Source organism: Jaculus jaculus, chromosome 4 (genome assembly GCF_020740685.1).
Source record: "Jaculus jaculus isolate mJacJac1 chromosome 4, mJacJac1.mat.Y.cur, whole genome shotgun sequence".
Taxonomy (NCBI): Eukaryota; Metazoa; Chordata; class Mammalia; order Rodentia; family Dipodidae; genus Jaculus; species Jaculus jaculus.
In genome coordinates this window covers 179,653,637-179,679,107 of record NC_059105.1, presented here as the reverse complement: position 1 = coordinate 179,679,107, position 25,471 = coordinate 179,653,637, and the positions used below count along the sequence as shown (strand labels likewise).

At 41.0% G+C, this 25,471-nt stretch overlaps 1 protein-coding gene across 1 annotated transcript in view; it reads left to right on the top strand.

Annotated features, from left to right (window-relative positions):
- The first annotated feature begins 16,889 nt into the window (after positions 1 to 16,889).
- Slc9c1 (solute carrier family 9 member C1) overlaps positions 16,890 to 25,471 on the top strand; it is a 76,562-nt gene continuing 67,980 nt past the window's right edge. The window contains exons 1-4 of the mRNA XM_045147925.1: positions 16,890 to 17,072; positions 19,071 to 19,171; positions 21,777 to 21,905; positions 22,846 to 23,011. Coding sequence (XP_045003860.1) covers positions 16,925 to 17,072; positions 19,071 to 19,171; positions 21,777 to 21,905; positions 22,846 to 23,011 — 544 coding nt within the window. The 5' untranslated portion in view covers positions 16,890 to 16,924. The remainder of the gene's footprint in view (positions 17,073 to 19,070; positions 19,172 to 21,776; positions 21,906 to 22,845; positions 23,012 to 25,471) is intronic.

Below are 25,471 nucleotides of genomic sequence, written 5' to 3'. Positions count from 1 at the left end.
CTTCTTTTCCACGAGCTGCCACTGTAAATAGCACCTTACTCCCTCTACCTCCATCTCCACCACTCTAATCTAGACCATTATCAACTCTCGCCTTTGCTCCTATAGCACCCTCTTTAAAATCAGAGAGGGGGGGAAGAGAGAGAAGAGCCTTCACAAGTGTATACCAGTCTCCCAGCATTCCTTGGTTTACATACTTCCATGGATTGATAGTGTGAGGATGAAAGCGCCAAACCCCTTCCCAGGCCTATGGGCCTGTTCCAGCCCCGACCTTTACTTCCAAACATGACTCCAGCCACAATCAGGCAGGTTTTAATTTTTTTAATTTATTGAGAAAGAGAGGAAGAGGGGAGAGAGAGAGAGAGAGAGAATGGGTGTGCCACTGCAAACCAACTCCAGACATGTGTCACTTTGTGTATCTGGCTTCATGGGTCCTAGAGAATCGAACCTGGGTCCTTAGACTTCACAGGCATACACCTTAACCACCAAGCCAACTCTCCAGACTTTTTTTTTTTAGTTGTTTTAAAACTCAAGTATAGCTGGGTATGGTGGTGCACGCCTTTAATCCCAATACTCAGGAGGCACCAGTATGAGGATCGCCATGAGTCCAAGGCCACCCTGAGACAACAGAGTGAATTCCAGGTCAGCCTGAGCTAGAGTGAGACCCTACCTTGAAAAACCAAACAAACCAACAAATAAATACATTTAAAATAAAACTCAATTATGCTATATTTATTGGGTGCTGCATGATATTTTGATATAATATAGTCCAAATTAGGGCTAACTCATCTACCTCCTTCAACATTTATCATTTATGAAGAGCACCCAGGCACTTAGCAGGCTGCCCAGGCTCCAGGTGAGCAGTGGCCCTATGTGCCTTGGTCCTACTGATCACTGTGCCCAGGGCACCCAAACCAGAGCCCTGTGGCGAGTGCCCATGTGCCCAGAAGGCTGCTCAGCTTCCAGTGTGTCTAGCCCAGGCACATGGATAGACCACCAACCAGCCCACACCCACCTGACTCACAGAAATAAAAAAGAAATGGTCTCCAAATTCATATGGAATCACAAGAAGCCTAAGATGACCAAAAATATCCTCAGCAAAAAATAAAACTACTGATGGGTATCACCACACCTGATTTCAAGATACACTCCAAAACCATAGTAATAAAGACATCATGGCATTGTCACCAAGCAGACACATAGATCAATGGAAGAGAAGACCCAAGTATAAGTTTCAATAACCACAGAGGCCTGGTCTTTGGCAAAGAGGACAGAGATGCACACTGGAGAAAACACAGCATTTTCAACTAATTGCTCTGGAGGAACTGGATAACCCCATGTGAAAGAATGAATCTAGAACATCTTCACTTACCCTGTACAAAAGTCAACTCCAAATAGATTAAAGACCTCAACAGAAGACCTGAAACTGTAAAATGACTGGAATAAAAAGAGAACAGGGGCTGGAGAGATGGCTTAGCGATTAAGGCGTTTGCCTGTGAAGCCTAAGAACCCAGGTTCCATTCCCTATTACCTACGTAAGACAGTGCACCAGGTGGCACATGCATCTGGAGTTTATTTGCACTGGCTGGAGGCCTTGGTATGCCCATTTTCTCTCTATCTGTGTCTTTCTCTCTCTGTCTCTCAAATAAATGAGTAAATAAATAAGAAAAATAAAATAATGTAGAAAGCACACTCCAAGACATAAATATAGGGAAAGACTTTCTGAGTAAGACCCGAGTAGCCCAGGGACTAAAATAAACAATCATTGGGATCTCTTGAAATTAAACAAGTATTATACAGAGAAACAAAATCATTAACAGAGTCAGTAGACAACCTACAGAATGGGGAAAAATCTCTACCAGCTAATCATCTGTCATAGGTTCTTTGTATATCTAGACAATACAAAGAACTCAAAACAATGAGCAATAAAAATCATATTAATCAGTCAGGTGTGGTGGCACACACCTTTAATCCCAGCACTTGGGAGGCAGAGTTAGGAGGATCACTGTGAGTTTGAGATTACATAGTGAATTCCAGGTCAGCCTGGGCTAGAGTGAGACCCTACCTAAAAAACATATATATATATATATATATATATATATATATATATATATATATATATATATATATATATATATATTGTATATATAATTCTTTTGACACTATAAAATAATGAAGGTTGTTTGACTTAGGTAGTCATTAGTCAACTCTATCATAAATCAAAATGAAATGCATGTTTGTTTGGTTGGTTTTTTGAGGTAGGATCCTGCTCAGACCCAGGCTGACCTGGTGTTCACTATGTAGTCTCAGGCTGGCCTCAAACTCACAGCAAGATCCTCCTACCTCTGCCTCCCAAATGCTGCAACTAAGGGCAGTGCACCACCATGCCAGGCTAGACTGTATGCTTTATTCTTCAGGCAATTTATGTTGCCTGCTACTTTTGTCAAGTGTAGATAAGAATTTCCTGTTTCTGTTTAAGGTAATTTAGTAACAAGACTCTGGATACTGGTCTCCTTCAGCAGACTATCTTCACGATTTTCTTCCTTAACGACTGGCTAGATCTCTAGAGTGGCATCTCTTTCAAGCCACTGAGTAGATTCATCCTCTTGGTGACTGTCTGGGTTACTGTGGTTGATGCCCTTCAGTGTAAAAGCCTCCAGTGTCAGAAAGTGAAGACTTGGTCATGTGGACCGACGTTGTGAGCTTTGCTGCTCCCTTTCCTTACTGACTGCTGGTTAACTGTTCTATCGATTTCAACAATGACCTGTGTAATTTGCTCTCCAGTTTGACCCAATTGAGTGGGCGTAGCTTTACAAGGGTTTGTCTAATATGATTACAGCAAGGCTTCTCTTCCTTTCTGTCACTGGCCACCTCTACCAAACTGGCAGTTCTATTTCGTATCCTTAATAAATCTTACCAGACTCCTCTTAATACCATTTCATCACAATAACCCAGGAGAATGCCATTTCGGTAAACTCCTCACACTTGTTTGTGAAGCCGGCTTCCCTGGACAGCCCGCGTCCTGCCTCTCCCCTTGGACATAACCATCAGTGACAGGGATGAAGATGGTGGTGCTACACCACTGAGTGGAAGGGGCATCTTGAGGACAGGATCCTGTATCAATACACCTTTGGGGTCCTTGATTTTATGAAACTTTATGGTGCATGCTGAACGCATGCAGAGGCATTCCTGTCCATTGCTTTCAGTGAATATTGTGGGTCCCTGAATCCTCAGGGCTGGGGTTTCCCAGAGACACCTGGGAGAAAGCTTCAGAGAACAGCTCGTTTGTTTGTCAGGAGACTGAGCTTTTTTTTTTTTTTTTTTTTTTTTTTTTTTTTTTTTTAAGTAGGGTCTCACTCTGGTCCAGGCTGACCTGTAATTAACTATTAGGGTGGCCTCGAACTCATGGTGATCCTCCTACTTCTGCCTTCCGAGTACTGGGATTAAAAGTGTGTGCCACCACACCCACCTAAGGAGATTGAGTTTTCATAAGCAGTTGAGAGAGAGTGGAAAGAGGGTCCTAAGGGGAGTGGTGGGTTCCAAGTTTGCTTGCACATGGTAGGGATGTTCATTGCAGCATATAGGGAAAGAGTCAGGTGATCTGCGTAGTGGAGGGAAGAGGGCCTCAGGGATGGGCTGTGTGAAGGCTGCTGGCTGATACAGAGATTCCTAGGCAACTGGCCAAAGGTTGCAGGGCTATGAGCAAAGCCTAAGTCTTCTCTGGAAGTCCAGGTGTACCAGGCTTGGAGAGGGAGTGGCCCTACTTCCTGCCAATCTCAGGTTGAGATTTTTGTGTAGGGGTCCAGGTTCACTGTGACCCCTGAAAATGGGGAGAGTAGCTCCCCTGCCAGTCTGGTCCCCAAGATGTACCCAGCAGTTCAGGCTGCTGTGACCGCCATGCAGCCTGCAGCCCTTAGTGTGTCATATAGCTTAGGCTTGCTTTAACCCGGGCCTGCTTGTGTCTGACAGAGCATGTTTAGGGGTGGGCCAACCGCTATTGGAATGTGTACAGGCTCCTTGGCTTGTCAAGGAGGGCGTTACTTTGAAATAAGTCCCGTTCTCTCTTCGCACACTGGAGGGAGCACGCCCCCCTTCACTCAGGTCTCCACTGTGCTCAGTTTGACTCTGCACTCAACCAACACCCACTCAACCCAGACCAGGGCAGGAACCATGGCTCACTTCTTGGATCTTCTGTTTTAGAAGCTAAAAAAGCTCCTAGTGGAGAGGAAGGCCAAGAGCTTCTCTTGGTGTCTCCTGATATCAGATTTCTGCTTTATGAATGAGCTCCAGAAGGTAATTTGACCTTGGTATTAGCAATACACCAGGCCTCCATCACATGAGCTGGAGCTGAATGGAAGAACAGGAAGCTTCCACGTGCTGGCAACAGCTTTGTGGGGCTGACCCTGTGCCACAGGTAGCTGTGACAGAAGGACTGGATGCAGTGCCCGCCTCGTGCCTCTACTGAGAGCACACTGTAACCTGGGAAGCCTCCTTTTGGTCTGCACACATCCCTGGTGACATTCATGGTAAAGCTGGAAATGCAGATGTCATTAACCCTGTTTATACCAACCTTCTTTTCTCCTTTTTTTTTTTTTTTTTTTGTTTTTGAGACAGTCTTATAGATATCAAGCTGGCTTTTAACTCTACCTCCACCTAGTGCTCACGGCTGGGATTACAGGCATATAGACCCTGCATGACCATTTCCAGATACTTTCAATTTTTTTTTTTTTTTTTGTCCCATCTTATGGGGTAATGGCTACAAGTGATCCTTGGTATGCCATACTAGAAGTGAAACTCCATCCTGTGAGGACTTCTCAACTTCCCAGCATAGCATGATGATTCAATCTGAGCCCTAAATTCCAAGCTACAGACCTTTACTGAGGTCTTTCTCCAAGAATCTCTGTTGTAGTCCGGTTCACATTGCTGGTAGAAATCACCCAACCAAGAGCATCTTGTGGGAAAAATAGGTTTATTTTGGCTTACAAACTCGAGGGGAAAGCTCCACTGATAGCCAGGAAAAGATGGCATGGGTAGACAGTGGACATCACCCCCTGGCCAACATAAGGTTGACAGTAGCATAGGGGAGTGTGCTGAACACTGGCAAGGGGACAGTGTCTATAACACCCATAAACCCACCCCCAACAATACACCACCCCTAGGAGGTGTTAATTCCCAAATGTCCATCAGCTGGGAACCTAGCATTCAGAACACCTAAGTTTATGGGGGACACCTAAATCAAATCACCACATTCTGCCCCTAGCCCCCATAAACTGATAACCATACATGATGTGAAATGCAATTCATTCATCTAACTTTAAAAGTCCCCATAGTTTTTATCAATTCCAATGATGTTCATACATCCCCATAGTCCAAGATCTTTTAACTGAGCCATAATACCAAGCCTCTACCCCAAAATCCACAATGGCACAGAATAAACACTCACACTGCAAAATATGGCATTGTGCATAGCAAAGAAATACTCAAGCAATACATGACTTAAACAGGGAAAACACCAATCTCTGGAGCTCCAAGTCCAACAACTAACTCTAGCCAGTGACAAATCTCCAAGTCCGATAATTCTAATCAGCAACAACTCTGGAGTTCCAATTCCGCCCCTCCAGTTAGGCTACTCACAGTCCTGGAAAACTTCACCAGGGTCTGCAACTTTCCTTAGCAGCCATCTCATGGTTCCAACATCTCCAGTGGGTCTCCACTGCAATCTACAGTTCATCCTCATGGCCCCATGAGGTCTCCATGCAGACATCCAGCAAACCTGCTTCACACTTCCCATGGCCATTTCCAAAACACAAGACCATGTTTCAAACTCAGTGACCCTCTCTTTCCTGCATTTCTTATACTCCACAATACCAGGCTGGGTGACAATTTGTTAATCCAGGGAAAATAAGGCAGACTTTGAAGAACAGGACACTTCTTGAGCACTCAGGCCCCTTCAAAAGATTCTACATTCTTCCTGTTGCTCCAGTGCAGTTCAGCTGGCCCAATTTCAATGGTTGTGATCTCAAATAATTTACAGATGAATGGGCTGCAGGTTAGGCCCAAGGATTTCATTTTTTCTGTGTCATATCCCTCTGCCCACACCAGTTCATTTCTACATAAAGCAACCATGCACAACTTCTCAGGACACAGGCATAACAGCAAGCTTCCCACACAAAATGCTAGCCCAATCCAGGCAAAGCTCTTTCTCATCCTCATAAGCCAATCCTCATCGTCCATAGTTCTTACTGCATTCAGGTCTTTCAACTCTGACCAGAATAGTCTATCAAGCTGTACTTACAGCACTGCAAGGCTTCTCTTAGGCCAAGGTTTCAAATCCTTCCACATTCCTCTTGAAAATCAGCTCCAAAAGACCAAAGCCACACACTCAGGTGTCTAGCAGCAATCCCACTCCTGGTACCACTTTACTGTTGCAGTCATGTTTGCATTGCTGGTAGAAATCACCCAACCAAGAGCAGCTTGTGGGGCTGGAGAGATGGCTTAGCGGTTAAGCGCTTGCCTGTGAAGCCTAAGGACCCCGGTTCGAGGCTCGGTTCCCCAGGTCCCACGTTAGCCAGATGCACAAGGGGGCGCACGCGTCTGGAGTTCGTTTGCAGAGGCTGGAAGCCCTGGCGCGCCCATTCTCTCTCTCCCTCTATCTGTCTTTCTCTCTGTGTCTGTTGCTCTCAAATAAATAAATAAATAAATAAAAATTATAAAAAAAAAAAAGAGCAGCTTGTGGGTAAACGAGGTTTATTTTGGCATACTGGCTTGAGGGGAAGCTCCACAATGGCAGGGAAAACGATGGCATGAGCAGAGGGTGGACATAACCCCCTGGCCAACATAAGGTGGACAATAGCAACAGGAGAGTATGCCAAACACTGGCAAGGGGGCACTGGCTATAATACCCATAAGCCCACCCCCAGCAATACACTCCCCCCAGGAGGCATTAATTCCCAAATCTCCATCAGCTGGGAGCCTAGCATTCAGAACACCTGAGTTTATGGGGGACACCTAGATCGAACCACCACACTCTCCTGTTCCTTCTTAGTGGAGAATGGAACCTAGACACTAAAGTATGAATAGCACATGAGTTAATTATATTGCATATAGTTGTTTCTTTGTTCCCTAGACGATAGTGCACGGAAATACACGTTCGAGTGTCTCTTTATGTCATTACTACTAAGAATCCTAAGTTCATGCAGGTGTTTTTCATTCCAGTCCAACAATACATGGTTTCGATTTTTCTTACTTCTTTCATGGACAGTGAATTGACCCATATTTTCCACACCATAAATACGTGTTTAGTTCTATAATACACATTAGCATCAGAATTTCCTAACCATAGGTGGGGTGAAAACCTACCTAGAATTGTCTTTAAAAACAATTGTTAGCCAAGCCTGGTAGCACAGTGTGTCTTTAATCCCCACGCTCAGGAGGCAGAGGTAGGGGGATCACCATTAGTTTGAGGACACCCTGAGAGTATATAGTAAATTCCAGGTCAGCCTGAGCTATAGTGAGACCCTGCCTCAAAAAAAAGTTTTGTGTATGTGAAGTCAGGGTCTCACTGCATAGTCTAGACTAGCCTTAAAACTTGCCATCCTGCTGGGCTCGGCGGCGCATACCTTTAATCCCAGTACTCGTGAGGCAGAGGTAGGAGGGTTGTAAAGCAGGGTCTCTTGCCACTCACTAAAAACAAACTCCAAACCCATGTGCCACTTTGTGTCTGGTTTTATGTGGGTGGTCAGGATTAAACCTGAGCTGGCAGGCCTTGCAAGGAAGTGCCTTCAACTGCTGAGCCATCTCTTCAGCCTCCTGTAAGACATTTTTTTTTTTACAATGTGTGTATATATATATATATATATATATATATATATATATATATATATATACCATAAGGAAACCCAATACTTAGTAATAGTAGTTTCAAAATTCATTTTAAAAATAGCTTAAATGCCAGTGCCACAATTCTGGGAGTTGTGACCATTAAGGGGGTTTAGGTTATTGTAGCAGTCATCTTGGGGATGGGTTGAGGTCATTATCGTGGGAATGACCATTGTGAAAACATTAAGGAGGTTCAACTCCACGTTCCTGTCTTATGATGTCTTCCAATTTGAGATAAGTGCTGCATTACAGGCAGGCCACAGTCCTGGATTTCCTGGCCAGAAATATGAGCCAGTCAAATTTGTATTATGCAGCAACGAAACTGAGAGATCAGTTTTCAACAAAAATGTTCATGAAGAAAAAAATGTGAATGACATTATCAAACTGATGACATCACAAAACCTACCAAAGAAAATCATGTGAAAATGCTTTTCAAAAACAAAGGCATGTGCCAGGCGTAATGGCACATGCCTTTAATCCCAGCACTCGGGAGGCAGAGGTAGGAGGATTGCTGTGAATTCAAGCCCAGCCTGAGACTACATAGTGGATTCCAGGTCAGCCTGGGCTAGAATGAGACTTAAATAAAATAAAATAAAATAAAATAAAATAAAATAAAATAAAATAAAATAAAGGCATTCTTTGTCTAAAATTTTAAGAGAACAGGCATGTACAAGCTTTAGTTAAAGAACAAGCAAAAGAGAATTATCTATTGTGAACTGACATTCCCAGAAAGGTGACGCTTTAATAGTTGTGAGGAGTTTGAATGTTGCAGGTCCAGAGCCAGATTATTCTGGATTATTTTCACCCCTTACATAGCCATTTGCTTCCCACCCCCATTGTGTGTGACCTAACATCTTTGTGACCGATAAGTAAATCCTTCTGGAATGTGGAAGTAGACCCCTTGGTTCTACCAAGCCAAAGGCTAAGAATGTCTTCAGATACCATCTAAAGCCTGTAGCAGAAAATTCTCCAATTATCTGCAACTTTCCTATCACCTACCCATGTATTTGAAATGTGTTTTAATTTGTGTCTCTCTTTGTTCTGCTACCATAAAACCTTCCTGACATTGTTACTGTGTTGGAGTATGGGATTTGGGATAACCTAAAGCCATGTTCCTGGGTTTTGGTCACTCATATTTGGTTTCAAGATAAACCTTCACTTATTACATTTTAGGTGACAGCTATGTTTGCTGTGTTGACACTATGTGTAGGAAAAATGGTTCCTGGGAAAAGTATGAACAAAAACAAACAGTAAAAAGTGACAGAAAATGTATAAGTATTCGGACATTGCTGTAAATAATAGCAAAAGGAACAACAAAATCTAGTGTCATATGTAAATATATATAAATACTGAAGGTATACAACAATAACACCAAGAGTAGAAGTTGATATGAACTCACTGCATTATTGAAAAATAATAAAAGTAGTGTGTTTTATTACACTTTAGTAAATCAGGATTATGCTGAGTGTGGTGGCGCACACCTTTAATCCCAGCACTTGGGAGGCTGGAGGAGAATTGTGGTGAGCATGAGGTCACCTGAGAGTGCAGAGTGAATTCCAGGCCGGCCTGGGCTAGAGTAAGATCCTACCTTGGAACACCAAAAAAAAAAAAAAAAAAAAAAAAAAAAAAAGGCAGGAATAAGGTTGAAATCTATAATTCAGCTACTAACAGAAGGTATAGTTTCCAAACGAGTAGAGGGAGAAAATGAAACGAAAGGAGTAATCCAAAAGAAATCAGAAAAGTGAGAAAAGGACCCATGAAATAATAGAAACTGAATAAAACTGTGGTAGTTTAAGAACAAAGCCTGTCCACAATGATGCTAATATTTAAAAACTACTTTAGTTTAAAATATTACTAGATGGGATATGAAAGTTCTTGTTTACATTCTATCTAGTTGACCTCTGCTTTTAGGATTATGCCATAGGAAAACCCTACCCTGTTTATTTATACTTAAGAAACAAAAGACAAGTACAGTTGGAAGAGCTTGGAAGAGAATAAGATGTCCACAGCAAGCAGAGGCTCTCTGTGGCATGGGAAGTGTCAACATTTTGTGACAAGGAGCCTTGGATCTTCTGCCAAGTCATTTGAACAGTATCTGGCCAGAGTCGTCAAATTGCACAAGAAGGTCATGTTTTCACCCAGCACAGCAGTCTCTCTACTGTCCACTTTATCATATACATAGACTATGAATATAAGATACCACGCTCTTACAGGTTCAGGGACATTTCTTCTTGTGTTTACACTAAACTGCCTCATTCCCTGCTCTGAAGAGGTGACTGCTGTTAGGAAATTGAGTGACAACCAAACTAGCTTCTTCAATTTGAGAGGGGTCCATTGGATGTGGCAGTTGGGGTACCTCTCTATTCTCTAAGAAACCCCCAAAGTGCATTAGCATGTGTGGGAAGAAAGCCCTGGATAAAGATGTTGGGGAGAAAGACTAAAAGTGAAAGGAGTCAGGGAAGAGTGCGCGCTGAGTAACTGGGGATCCTTCGGGTTCAGACCTCAGAAGGTGATCTAGGGGACTACGTGGATGGAGTTAGGTTTTCATCAGAGTGTGGACTGACTTGACAGTGTAGAACTCCTTTCTGCAGTTTTTGAAGAAATTTAGTTTACCAGAATATTACTGTCAACTTTAATTTTTTTGAAAAATGAACATCATGGTATCTTCACACTTTATCTGCATATGGATATTTTGATGTAGGCAAGGAAATGGGGTAACAATTTTTAAGAAATGGGGTTAGCCTTTTCTTAAAGAATATCCTGTTTAAACTTCTTTGCCTGATTTGGTATTTCCCATCTCTTTCTTTTCTTATTTCTCTCTCTCTGTCACAAGTTCTCTAATCAGATACAAAGGGAGTTTGAGGTCCATCTTTCAACTCTCTTTTTTAAAAACATTTTTTTAATTTATTTGCAAAGAGAGGGAGAGAGAGAATGGGAGAGAATGAGGATGAGTGCAGCAAGGCCTCTTGCCACTGGACATGAACTCCAGATGCATGCACCACTTTGTGCATCTGGCTTTGATTGGTTACTAGGGAATTAAGTCCAGGCAGCTAGGTTTTGTAAGCAAGCACCCTAACTGCTGAGCAATCTTTCCAGCCCTCAATACTTTCTTTTTTTCTATTTTATTATTTTATTTTTATTTATTTAAGAGAGAGAGAAGCAGATATATAGAGAAAATGGTAACGCCAGGACCTCCAGCCCCAGCAAGCTCCAGATGCATGTGCCACCTTGTGCATCTGGTTTTCGTGGATCCTGGGGAACCAAACCTGGGTCCTTTGGCTTTGAAGGTAAGTGCCTTTACTGCTAAGCCATATTTCCAGTCTAGAACTTTCTTAATTACACACCCACATTTGATTATTCAGTGTTTTCAAAGCAATGGGTACTTTCACATTTGTCAGTATTTTTCATTGTCATTCCCTATACCCATGTTGATAAGATCCTATTCATTCTTTTTCACCCAGGAAAGTCTTCTTATTTATTGAGAATTTATATGAATATAATATAATTTGATCATGCTCCCATGTTATCTTCTTTTGCTTCTTTTCACTGTTTTCCCTCCACTGAAGACCTTCATCTTTCAAAGTAGTCTCTCCTCATTTCTTCACTGGATGTACATTGTTAAAAGGCCTTCGTGGCTCATCTCAGGTGGCCATGATCATGAACTTGCTTTTGAATAATGATAGTATATGGACTATGCCACTCTTGTGGCATTCACTTTGCACCAAGATAATTCTGAAGGTATAGGAATTAATTTTTTTAATCAATTCATTAAAATATGAAGTAAATGACTTATAATGTTTAACTTTTTAATCATAAAAGAGAGGCATTAGGGCTGGAAGAATGGCTTAGCAGTTAAGGCCATATGCACAAGGGGGCACATGCATCTGGAGTTAGTTTGCAGTGGCTGGAAGTTCTGGCACACCCATTCTCACTCTCTCTCTCTCTGACTCTAATAAATAAATTTTTTAAAAAATCTTTTTAAAAGAGGCATTAGTTAAAAATGAAAGAAGTTACACACAAAAAGCATCAACAAGGATCCAGGCATGGTAGTGCATGTCTTTAATCCCAGTACTTAGGAGGCAGAGGCAGGAGAATCACCGTGAGTTCTAGGCCATCTTGAGACTACATAGTGAATTCCAGGTCATCCTGGGGTAGAGTGAGACCCTACCTTGAAAATTAAAAAAAAAAAAAAAGCATCAATAAGTCTTAATGAAGGAGAAATAGGAGTAAGATAACTGCTTACAGGCAGAGGGAACAAGGAGATGCCATTCTGCCCATCTGTTCATCCTGGTAAAACCAGAATTCATGCCTGACCCTGTCTCATCCAATATGGCTGCTAGCAACACTCCTCAGCAGGGCCCTCCTTCTTCTTCCTCAACTCAACTTCTCTGGGTCAGACTTGAGCTCACAAACCAATCAGTTCTTGGCCCCTCCTAAGGTTAGCCACTTGGGGCCCTTCATTTTTCTTCCCTGTGATCTTGCCTGAACATGTATGTAAGTCTGTCTCTTCTCAGCCAGGCTGGGAAGGGGAGAGCTCTTCTCTCAGCCTAGGTGTTTTCACTCACTCACCTTGATTGTCTTGTGTATGATTTTTCTTTGACCACGGAGTCCTTCACTATTTCTTAATCCTCTCTCGTCTTTTATTTGAAGGGGGATCTTCTGAAATTTTATTTTATTTATTTATTTGACAGAGAGAAAGAGAGAGAAAAAGAGAGAGAGACTGGGTGCACTAGGGCCTCCAGCCACTGCCAATGAACTCCAGATGCGTGTGCCCCCATGTGCATCTTGCTTATGTGGGTCCTGGGGAATTGAACCCGTGTCCTTTGGCTTTGCAAACAAATACCTTACCTGCCAAGCCATTCCTCCAGCCTCATCTTTTGAGTTTTGTGCTTTACTTTCCACATAGTGGTGTATGTGCCCCCTCCAGGGCCCCGTTGCTCTCAGTGATTGCTCTGTGATGGAGATTTTCTCTGTCTCCTTGTCTCCCTTTTCAGCCCAGCAACAAGGAGAATTCTCTGACTTGAGTCTGTCAGCTAGCCTCTTCTCTGGATCTTAATTACCCCTACAATATACCTCATACTTCATAATTTCTCTGTATATAAACTTTCAATTCATAGTTTACCCTTTTCAGAGTCTGTTTTGTCATTATTTTTGTAATAGGATAAGAACCTAGAAGTTAAGATTCACAGGTCTGGGGAACCCCATTGAGCCCCCAAATTCTGCATCATTATTATATAAAAATGTAGGGGAATATTTACTGAATGTATTAAATATTCTTGTATATTCTTATGGAATATAGCACCATAAACAATGAATATTTACGATGCATATTTTACAAAAATTAAATTTAATAATGGTAGCATTATGAAAAAGTTTTTAAAGATGGAAAGGCAAATGACCAATGGAATAGGTATACTAGAAACAACTGCAGGTAAACTTGCTGTTTTCTATTGAATTCCAGTCAAGTAAGTTAGAAGAAAAAAGAAGAACTACAATTACTTGATACTTGGAGTCACTGGAATAAATTAATAATGGGACTGGAGAAAGACAAAATACAGAGAATGGAAAATAACATTAGAGGGCTGGAGAAATGGCTCATTGGTTAAAGGCACTTGTTTACAAGGCCTGATGGCCTTGTTTCTATTCCCCAGTACCCACATAAAGCTAGATGCACAAATGGAGCTTGCTGGCAGTGGCAAGAGGTCCTGACATGCCCATTCATATCCACCCCCCCCCCCGCTTGCAAATACACATATTCTTAAAAGAACTTTATAGAGGAAGATGGCAGAGACTTCCCAATGTACACACTGAAGAAAGAAGCTCTGGTTAATGAATCAGGGATACCTGGAGAGCAGCTACCCTAGAGAGTGTGTGATGGTGAAAAACCACATACAACAACATACATTTCTGTGCCACAGAAAGAAAAGGAAGGGGAAGGGAGGGGAGGGGAGGGGAGGGGAGGAGAGGAGAGGAGAGGAGAGGAGAGGAGAGGAGAGGAGAGGGGAGGGGAGGGGAGGGGAGGGGAGGGGAGGGGAGGGGAGGGGAGGAGAGGAGAGGAGAGGAGAGGAGAGGAGAGGAGAGGAGAGGAGAGGAGAGGAGAGGAGAGGAGAGGAGAGGAGAGGAGAGGAGAGGAGAGGAGAGGAGAGGAAAGGAAAGGTGGAAACTTTTAAAAGCAAAACAGTTGGAAAGAATGTCCAGGGTCCTTCACCGTGGCTCAACCCCAACTAGGCTGTGCTCTGTTAGTGCTGAGTAAACTGCAGAAGGTTGAAACCCTTGGGTTAAGGCAGAGTGAGCTGCTCCAAAAACGACATTGTGTTGTACTTTCAGTCACAGAGAGGTTAAGAGAGAGACCTCATCATGCCAGTTAGCCGTACCAAATATAGGGAGGCATGGAGACCAGAGCCATGAGAAATGACAGACGTACAGCCACAGTCAACCCCAGATGCAGTCCAGAGCAGATCTGTAGCCCAAGAAAGTAGGAAAGTGTGGGTCCATGAATGATGCTGGTGTCAGGAACATTCAGCAGGAGCCATGGCAAAGTGTTATTTATTTATTTAGAGACAGAGAGAGAATAGGAATAAATGAAGGTATGAGAATGAGCACGCCAGGGCCTCCAGCCACTGCAGACAAACTCTAGATGCGTGCGCCACTCTGTGCATCTGGCATGTAGGGTCCTAGGGACTCATTAAAGTGTTGAGAACAAGTGAAGGTTGAGCGCTATCCTATCCAGGAAGTTTGCTCCGACTGGAATTCTGAGAAAACAAGAGCCCATGGGCTCATGACCAGAAGTTCACTATTCCACAGCATTAACATAAATAATCCTGTTTCTGGAGGTTTCTTTCCACCCTTGCTTATTGATTTTTTGTTTTTAAATATGTACGGGGGGAGGGTATTACCATGGGATATTTTTTATAATCATGGAAAATGTTAATAAAAATTGAGAAAATAAATAAATAAAAATAAAAAAGATCTTTCTAGTATATATATACATATGACTTTAAAGCTTTCAATGCCCCAAGCAAACGATGTTGATTTTCCTCAGCCAATCAAGTCAGGGGTTATGAGCCTGAGGCCAATTGCTGTAGACCAGGGGCGGGGCTTGGGACAAGTAACTGTCAGCAAGGTTGCAGTTGGTCTTGACCTTTCCGAGAGAGCGCAGAAATCTGGCCCTCCCGCTTGTCACGCTCCCCGGGATGCTCCTGGGCTCTTCATGGTGGGTCTTCCAGTGGTTTCTCAAGTTTGTCAGCCTCTCCTCCCAGAAGAACATATGCAGCCTTGTCGTTACAGAGGAAGCCATTCTCTTATGGTAATCAGGGTCTTTCCCTGAGACCAGACGGCCCCTTGATGTACATTTCTGCCCTTCACCTTCATTACACTATTTATTTATTTATTTATGACAGAGAGAGAGAGAGAGGGAGAGGGAGAGAGAGAGCGCTTGAGAATGGACAAACCAGGACCTCCAGCCACTGCAAACGGACTCTAGACACATGAGCTACCACGTGCATTTGGCTTATGTGGTACCTGGAGTATGGAACCTGGGTCCTTAGGCTTCCCAAGCAAGTGCCTGAACGGTTAAGTCATCCCTCCAGCCCTCCATTATACCTCTTAAAAAATTTTTTTGTTTATTTATTAATTTGAGAGCAACAGAGAGAAAGAAGCAGCAAGAGAGAGAGAGAGAGAGAGAATGGGCGCGCCAGGGGCTCCAGCCACTGCAAACGAACTCCAGATGCATGCGCCCCCTTGTGCATCTGGCTAATGTGGGTCCTGGGGAATCAAGCCTCGAACCGGGGTCCTTAGGCTTCACAGGCAAGCGCTTAACCTCTAAGCCTTCTCTCCAGCCCCTCCATTATACTTTTGATAGCAATGCTTTTTAAACTATTCACTGACCCACATGAATAATGTCTTTGTCAGGCTGGGGGTGGGGGAGGGGGGAAGAAAGCTCACTGAAGCAATGACTACTTGGGTGTGTGGGTATACAGACCGAATCCTTGGGGGCTTGGTACTCATTGTGAGTGACTCGCACTGGGGGGCAGGCAACAGGCCACCCCTCTGCAGAGCTAGCAAGAAGCTCAGTGCAATATTAGCATTTATAAGGTAATTTTAGTTTAACTACTTTCTCAGGACAAGTTTATTTAGGATAGTGTTTAAAAGTGGAACTTGGGAGGGTATTACCATGGGATATTTTTTATAATCCACAGAAAATGTTAATCACAATTGTGAAAAAAAAACAAATGGAAAAAAAAAAGTGGAACTTCACCAATCTTTTATTATTGAATATAGGAAGGGAGTAATTCTTTCACCCACTCCACTAGAGGCCTAGTGAAGGCTGTTTCTTCAAAAAAAAAAAAAAAATGTGTACATCTGCCCAAGTACTTTACAAAACCATGACATTCTCCAGAAAATAGAGCCATAAGTGATTTCAGTCCATTATAAACAGTGCCCTGGGTGTGGTGGTTTGATTCAGGTGTCCCCCATAAACTTATATATTCTGAATTCTAGGTCCTCAGCTGATGGTCTACTGGTGCTCAAAATGAGATAAAAGAAAATCCTTATTGAACATCAGCAAAGTCTGTTAATTCCTGCCTGACAAAACAATAGAGATCAAAATATTCTACCATTCGACTTCCCTCTTAGAACAGTTTTGCCGGGACATTCTTCTAGAAACTCAGAAGAACTGAGGGTATATATCGAAATTGTCCATTCCCAGATTAAATAACCTAAGGTCTCAAAGAAGGTCTTTCTCTCAGACAGCTGGATGCGGGATAGACAATGGCTGAGCTGGACTTGGCATTATAAGAGAATGTGAGTTCCTAGTCCCTATCACCTGGGATTCTGCCTCTTCTGTTTTGTTTTGAGTTGAAAGTATCACAGAAGGGCAACCTTGAGTTTTACAGACCATGGGCTATCATTAGAGAATAGATAATGAGGTTTTCTTCTTTTAGAAAATCACTAGAAGGTTACCAAGAAGAAAAACCCTACTTGACTTTGACCCTCTGAATTTTGCAGAGAAATTGAGTCAGCTTCTGATAGACTCTTAAGACGCAACAGGATGAATAAAAAGCTGGTGAATCTCAGCTCAACCGCTCCTGTCAAAATGAACAACACATGGCTGTATCTTTTCAGGGATGTGTTTATGAATACTCCCGAGGACCTCCCTGAAATCATCCTAATATTATCTTTGGTCTGTATCATTGGAGGTAGGTCAGTCTCTCTGAGTTTATGCTATGGGTATATCTTGTAAATGCTAGCACATAAAAATAAGGAAAGTAGCAATGATAGGAAATTTTAATTTTGTTCCTAAATTCCTATGTCTATCACCATTCTTTCAGTTGAAGGAATCGGTAACCTGTTCCTGAGCAGAGGCAATGCAGCATCTGTCTTCAGTATGCTTCATTTCTGCCAGGTTCAAAACGTGCGTACATGAGTGACAAAGTTAGGGTTAGATTTCAGCAACTCTTAGAACTGAAGCAGACAGGCAGGGAATCAAAGGTTGGGCACAGGGAAAACAGTCTCTCTTGCTAGTTCCTAACCTAGGCAGCAGCTGTTACTCACACCAAAGCCCAGAGAGCCTAAAGGATTTACTCTCTGATCCCAGAAGTCAAGCTTGCCAAGCCAGCATGTAGGCTCATATCCTCCCTCCTCCCGAGGCAGGCTTTGGTGATCAGCACTCCTAAAAGTAAACGGAAAGTGTCTGACAGCAGAGAAATGTCACTGAGCCTGGAAGGTGGAGTTTGCGTCTTCCTTATTTCTTTCCCTAAGAGAAGTCCTCTCAGCCCTCACCTGGCTGGAGGCTAGAAATGTTAAGAGTTCCCTTTCCCTAGAAATATAAATGGGATTACTCTCTCTCTAGGAAACTCAGCAAAGCACTTGGGTCCCTGGCATGAGGGCTGCACAGACCGGCTCAGGCCCCCTCCAGTAACTGCCACAGTCAGTGTCACCAAGCTGGTTTTCCTTTTCTGGGACTCCCTCCTGCTCTACCTTTTTATATTTCTCATAGCTCTATAATTAAATCTTTCTAAACTTCAAAAAAAAAAATAGTAGTCATAGAGTGTTTTGTGGCACAGGTGATAAATTTATACCTAGTTTTTATGAGACTGTAGAAACCAAAAGCATTTTTTTTTCTTTACTCACTTTGAACCGACTAGGGATCATATTAAAAGAAGCAGAAAAATTAAATAGAAGAAAACATTGTGATACTTTTTGATCTTTTTAAATTGTTTTTAGTTATTTATTTACTTGAGAGAAAGAGAAGAAGATGCAGATAGGAAGAGAGAATGGGTACTCCAGGGCCCCTAGCTGCTACAAACAAACTCCAGATGCATGCACCACCACCTTGTGCATGTGGCTCACATGGGTCCTGGGGAATTGAACCTTGGTCCTTTGGCTTTGCAAGCAAGCCCCTTAACCACTACGCCATCTCTCCAGCCCAACATTATGATATTTTTAAAATATTTATTTATTTATTTGAGAGAGGGAAGGAGGCAGAGAGAGAGAGAGAGAGAGAATGGATGCACCAGGGCCTCCATCCACTGCAAATGTACTCCAGACACATGTGTCACCTTGTGCTTCTAGCTTATGTGGGTCCTGGGGAATTGAACCAAGGTCCTTTGGCTTTGCAGGCAAGCACCTTAACTCTAAGCCATCTCTTCAGTCCCCCAACATTATATTTTAATTGCATTTTCTTATTACACTCTGATAGCAAAATAAATATGGCTAAACAGAGTTAATATGTATTGTAAGGCTTCTAATGTCTAATGTGTAACTCATGGTATGTAACCAGGATTTTTCCACTGGGGAAATTATAGCTAGGTTCTCATAGTTCCCAGCCAGGAGGTTTCAATAGTTTATTAACAGAATTGCTAACTAAACTAACCTCTGAAATAGTGTACAACAACTACTACATATATTTCAGTAATGAATCGAGAGCCAATTACTTTAAGAAATGTTTATTAAATACTAAAGAAATGGTAAAGAAAACTTTACCTCATAAGGGAGGTAAAGTGTGAGGCTGATAAGTTAGTAACTTCACTAATTCTGTGTGCTTTTGGCATGAGAAAGGGTCTTAATTGTAGGTACTCAGGAAATTAGTAGTGGACAATATTTCATTTCCTTGATATTAAGAAATCATATAATATTAAATAAAATTCCATAGATGTGATACCACAATGCCTGCCAGTAACAATATATTTTTACAGCATTTTTGAACATGCACTTGAAAGACTTTCTGATTCCTCTTCCTGTGATATTATTTCTAATTGGATGCGGCTTTGAAACACTAAGTTTCACATCTTTCCAGGTATGTATACTAGATGCATATTGGCACTATATCAAAGAATTGCAGAAATAAACAGGAAGGTAAAGAAAATTTAGAAAAACAAAAATGTTCATCTCTCCATTGCTCAGCCCTTTTATAGATTGCTTGTGGTGTAGAAAATTATTCAGATCTGAAAAAAGTGAGATTTCAGACACAGTCATTAAAACAGAGCCTGTAGTCTGAAAGTACACAGTCAATACACAATAAGTCTGCATGCAGTTACTAAGTATGAGTGGTCAAAAAAGTATTTAAGCATAATTCAAAAGTTTAGACAAGAACTTGAGTAATAAGATAGAGTTCATAGGGACTTTGGGTTGTTAGTGTAGAATTCCAGTAGAAAAATAACTCTGGTATTGAGCTAATCTTTTTATCTCAATTAAAAAGGTCCTATAGGATTTCCATAAGAATAGTTGCTAGTCTCTAATGTACTTAAGGCAAGTTATATCAGGAAACATAAATTGAACCTCTTTGTGAAATCACAAGAGAGGAACAAGGCAAATGAGATTTAGTCAAGGCAGCTACAGTGCTAGGGACACTTAGAATTAGACAAACAAATACTTATATTAGGCTGGAAATGGCTTAGCTTCCCTGAGAAGCCTAAGAACTCATGTTCAAGTCTCCAGGTCCCACTTAAGCCAGATGCATAGTGATGCAAGGTTGCAATGTCACACATGCACACAAGGGGGCACCTGCATGTGGAGTTCATTTGCAGTGTCTGAAGGCCCTGGTGCACCCATTCTCAATCTCTCTCTCTCTCTCTCTCTCTCTGCCTCTTTCTCTGTCTCTCTCCTTCAAATAAATTAAAAAAAAAACAAATATTTATATTGCTTATAATAATAAGTGAGTGTAAGACATACTTATAATAAGGTATGTAGAAAGCATTGCTGAGCATATTAAATGGTTCAACATAGTAGTTTGTGGCAAAGTTCTTTTGTAAAATGTCACTGGGTAATTATTTTGCATCATGCAGGCACTATGGTTTGTTGCAGCAACTTAACTCTGCCCAAAGCAGACATAAAAAACAAAAAATAAAAAAGCAGCACAAAAAATAAAGTTACACAACTCTGTCTCAATTTAACTTTACATACAAAGCTAACAGTGAGCCACATTTATCTCAAGAGCTCTATGGCCAGTGCCTGCCTTAGTCAACCAGTCTATTGGATATGAGATTTTGTTGGTAATTGGTATGCTTTCCCAAATTTAGCTAGTAATGTTAGGAAAAAAATAGAAAGCATACATTTATGTCAGAATCAAAACCAAATCATTGTAAATCCCATGGTAATTCCCTCCCTCCCCCCAAAATCCCCTTTGAAACTCCATTCTCCATCATATCCCTTCCTCCTCTCAATCAGCCTCTCTTTTATTTTGATGTCATGATCTTTGTCGCCTATTATGAAGGTCCTGAGTAGATCATGTCAGGCACTGTAAGGTCATGAATATCCAGGCCATTTTGATCACACAAGTTTTATATTCATATTTTTTGGACATAAATGTAATTTTAAGTACTTCTAAAAACTTTTATAATTTTCCAGTAACTCCTCCAAAGGAAGAGACCCTATCTTAAGAACTAAAATATCTAAGATTTTACTCCATTTGCAAGTGAATAAGCTAGCCTGTATTAATGTCAAGGTTCTGGAAAAAGGGACTTGAGTGGAGAAAGAGGACTTTCTCAGCAATAGCAGTAACCAGAGTATGAGCATTGCCCTGTGCCTATTCTTAGAGCTCCTAAAGCCCACAGGTGGTATCAAGGAAGGCCCAGTGACGTCTACACACACAGTGGGCCACACTGCAGAAGAAACACAAGCGTAATGAATGAATGTGGGCTGGAGAGATGGCTTAGTGGTTAAGGTGCTTGCCTGCAAAGCCTAAAGACCTCTATTTCCTAGGACCCACGTAAGCCAGATGTACAAGGTGGTGCATACATCCAGAGTTTGTTTGCAATGGCTGGAGACCCTGGTGCTTCCATTCTCTTTCTCTCTCTCTCTCTCTCTGCTTCTCTCTCAAATAAATAAAATATTTTTTAAAAGAAGGAAATTTAAAAATAAATGAATGTTGGATAGATGCTTATCTTATGTACAACAGTACTATGAATGAAATATTTGACGTTAAATGACATTGATTAGTTATTTCATTAATGATTATTGACTTTTCTCTTCTTTATTCCTTCTAATCTTGTTTTTTCTCCACATGGATCAATATATTGTATATTTATTTGTCATTTTTGGAATTCCATATCACCATTTTCTTGCTTCACAGATTTTTGTCCATGAAAACCCACTTACCTGAAATCTTTTTCTGTGCTACTTGGCGATCTACTTCAGATTATTTATTATCTATGTCAATGTGTTTGCTATACCTGTTCTTTAAAAAAGCCTTAGGAATGTACATCAACCTTCCTCTGCAATTCTCTGTAATTGGTAAGAATCAGATGGAAAGTTGTACATACAGAGCAGAGTAAAGACTTTAGTACTTGTATATGTTATGTGGTATCATTAAAATTTTCTGTGTTGCTAGAAGAAGGGTGTCTGGTATATGTATCCTATGTTACCATAATACAAATGAGAATAACACCTTTTTATATTGCTAGGTCCAAAGATATGTAGATTCTATACAATGGATGAATCCCCATTTATTTTTTGGTCTTTTTACACCGGTAATTATCTTCAATGTTGCCTTTGACATGGATGTATACATGCTCCGAAAGTTACTGTGGCAGGTAAGTATTCTTTTTAAGTAATGTTGCACAATAAAGAACCATGTTGTTTATTTTCAAATTTACAAACATTTTTTTTTTCTACAAAATGGGAAATAAAGAGGATAGAAAAGTAGTGGCTATCAGAATGTAAGCTCAGCTTCATACCCAACTAACAAACCATGGATTGGCAATTTTCCAGAACATACGAAACCTTGGGGGAGGGCAGAAATTATGGAGAAAAAGCAAAACGATTCTGAGGCTCTGACTGGCAGAACTTCGCACTGATTATAATTTTAAACTCTGAAATCTGCAAGGGCGGTCATTTGAAGTATATTAGTTCCAGAGAAAAAGAAATTGATAAGAAATATCATGTTCTAAGTTTCTGCCATTTGAAGCTACATCCTAAGAAAAAGGAAAAAAAAAAAAAAAGAAGAAGAAGAAGAGAAAAAAGCCTAAGTACAGAGGGAAGCTCCAAAAGCAACTATAATCCCAAATCATACTGATTTTTTTTATTGTGGGAAAATTGGGCTACATCAAGGAAAGCCCTGGAGGTAAGATATTCCCAATCATGTGCAGAACATATCTGTCTTCCAAAACTAGTGAAATAGATTTATAGATAGAAGGTTGTTACCTGAACCTCACTAGAATCAAGACGATTAGAAGGATGCCTTTGAGCCCCAAACCAGGCATATGGAGTTCAGACAGATGACAAAAGGATAACAGTACAAAAAAGAAAACACAAAGAAACAAACAGTTTTGAGAAGGCAGACAGGAGTGAGAATAGTTTAGGCTGGCGTGGGTAATCTCCCTCCAGACACTTGTGAGCCCTCTGCTGAAGTGAGATGGCCACATCTACCTGCCTGTTATTTTAGTGCTACATGGTGTCTACTCAGCCTGCGGATCCACTTTTCAAATTGGAATACAAAAGCAATCTGATTTCTGCTGTAAAATATCTTTGCAGATACTCTTAATTACAATTCCTGGCTTTGCAGTTAATTACATCTTAATACTCTGGTATCTCCATTCTGTGAATAAATTGGTTTTGAAGACCATCCCATGGTTGCTATTTTCAGCTATTCTTGTGAGTTCAGATCCCATGCTGACTGCAACTTCCATAAGAGACCTTGGTAAGTATCCCTTTTCTTTTCCGAGACTGAAAACATATTTTGCAGCTAATTCACCTTAGTGTTAAGATCTTGGGTTTGTGGTAGCTTTTCCACTATGTTAAGGGGTGTGGTAAGGGGCTGGTATTGGAAGTCTGGCATATATTCTGGAAGCAATATTAAGGGCAGAAGGGAAAGCAAATGATAGTCTCATCTTGCATCTGAACTTAGCACTATAGCCAGTTATTGACTATGATAGAAATATTATGGTGACGTTTATATATTGCTCAGTATTTCTAGTCCTTTGAAGACAGTCATTAAGATAATGCCATTTTTCAAGAATGCTTTTGGGATCATTATTACCATTAAATTGAAAAGTCTGAAGAGTCAAAAACAACAATTACTAATAATTATCAATCATATAGTATATTCAGTATCTACTATTTTAGGATGGATAAATTTATATTTAGAGTTATAATACTAAATTAATTTAACCCAGAAAAGCAAAATAATCCACACATTCATATAGGAAAAAATAGTAACCTAATTTTCTCCTTTATTCACTTTTTCGTGATGAGAACTAGAAAAGAATTCCTTTAAATTGAATATTAAAATGGAATACTCATACAAGCCCTCAAACATGTATATTAAGAGGACGCATATTCTTTTCCACTTCATTTCTACTTTATGGCCACATAAAAGGGACACAGCTGCTTGTAGTAAATAGAAATGCAATGTGAGAGACAGTCAAATATGAACATGTGAATGAAGAAATGCTGAGTCTCCAAGATAAGGAGACGAAGATGCAAATGAGGCTTAATTTAATTTCATGCATTTATTTTGTGGTGTGAAGGATGGAATTCATGACCATGCTCTGTCACTGGGCTTCATATCACCAGTGAGACTTAAAACACAAAGGATCTGCCTAGCTGGGCATGGTGATGTACTTCTGCAGTCCCAGCACCTGGGAAGCTGAGGCAAGGAGACCATGAGTTCAAGGCCAGCAAAAACCTGCCTCCAAAAACAGAGTATAATAAGTCATCATTCACCACCAACTGTGGATTCCTTTCTTCCTCTCCACACTTTTCCTCAAGTTCCTAATTTTTTGTGCCTTTGTCAATCCAACGTGTTCCCACTCACTTAAGGGACTTTTATGGTATCTGAAGGCTGATTCTAGATCTATTTTTAACTGCATACTCTCATAGGCTAGTATTCCCTTGATTTTTCTAGCCTGCCTTTGTTGAATTTAAATGATCTAACTGGTGTTGTGCAAAATTATTCTCATTAATTTTGGCCATCTTGCCATTACTTTAAGAAATATGATTATTCTTCTTTCTTTGCACTTAAAAACTGGTTTTAAAAAGTGTTTTCCTCTTAGCAACAATATTTGCATGGTTTGAAAAGAAAGGTTCTTAAATATATACAAATTTATATATACTTACAACTATATGCTAGCATATAAATATTTTTACAAAGTACATATATGTGTATATACTTTACACACACACACACACACACATATATATGGTTTACAGCTTAGGAAAATCAGTAGAGTCCACCACAAGAGCATTCATATTATCTTGAACTTTTTTTGTTCTTTGACTCTTGTGCCCTCCTAATCTCTTCACTCAGGTTTAAATAGTCATATATTTGCAACCTAGTCCTATATTCTAAAAAAGAAAGCAATTGTAAAATGTACAGTTTTGTTAAGTAATTAGCACCCCCAAGAATGAGGGCTTAAAGAGACAAGTGTTCGTTATGGCTCATGTCCGTGGCATTTGTGATAAGATGGACCAGGTTTGGCCAGTCTTGGATGGTTCCCTAACTAACCTATAGTCAGTGGGCAGATGAGCGTCTGGGGACCAAGCGGTGCAGAACAGACTCACCTGGGAAAACGCACCTTTCCTCCATGCTCCTCTCACCTATCTGCAGTAGGCTAGCTAGGGAATGCTGCCATGATGGGGCCTTGGGCCCAGCCAAGAGGAAACAGAAGTCTTGCTGCTGTCCTCAATCTGGTAAGTAAGTAGACTTCATCTTTTGGTGCAGTCTTATAGCAAGGAAGTGAAGAACAGAGTCATGAAGTCAGCTGAGCTGTCACAGGAACAGACTGCCTTGCCTTTTCTTCCAATCAGCACATGTACTACAGTGTGATTGTGATCACAGTTACACTGCACACGGTTTACCAAAAGGACTCTTACTGTGTAATAAAACTGACCTCCAAACCACTAAAGATGCTCAGTTATACTTGTACCACTATTGCCATATTTAACAAGCAGAGGACAAGGTAGGCATCTAAACTTTGACTACCTTAATAAATAGAATAAAATTAGGACAGAAGTAGATCATGTCAAGGTGCTCTCCATCCATGGAGTCTGAATTCTAAAACACCATTGAAAAGAATATATAGGAAGGTCAAGGAATTTTTGACTGTAGCTAGATCACCTAGATAATTATCGTAATAATTTATTTAGATTCCATGCAGTG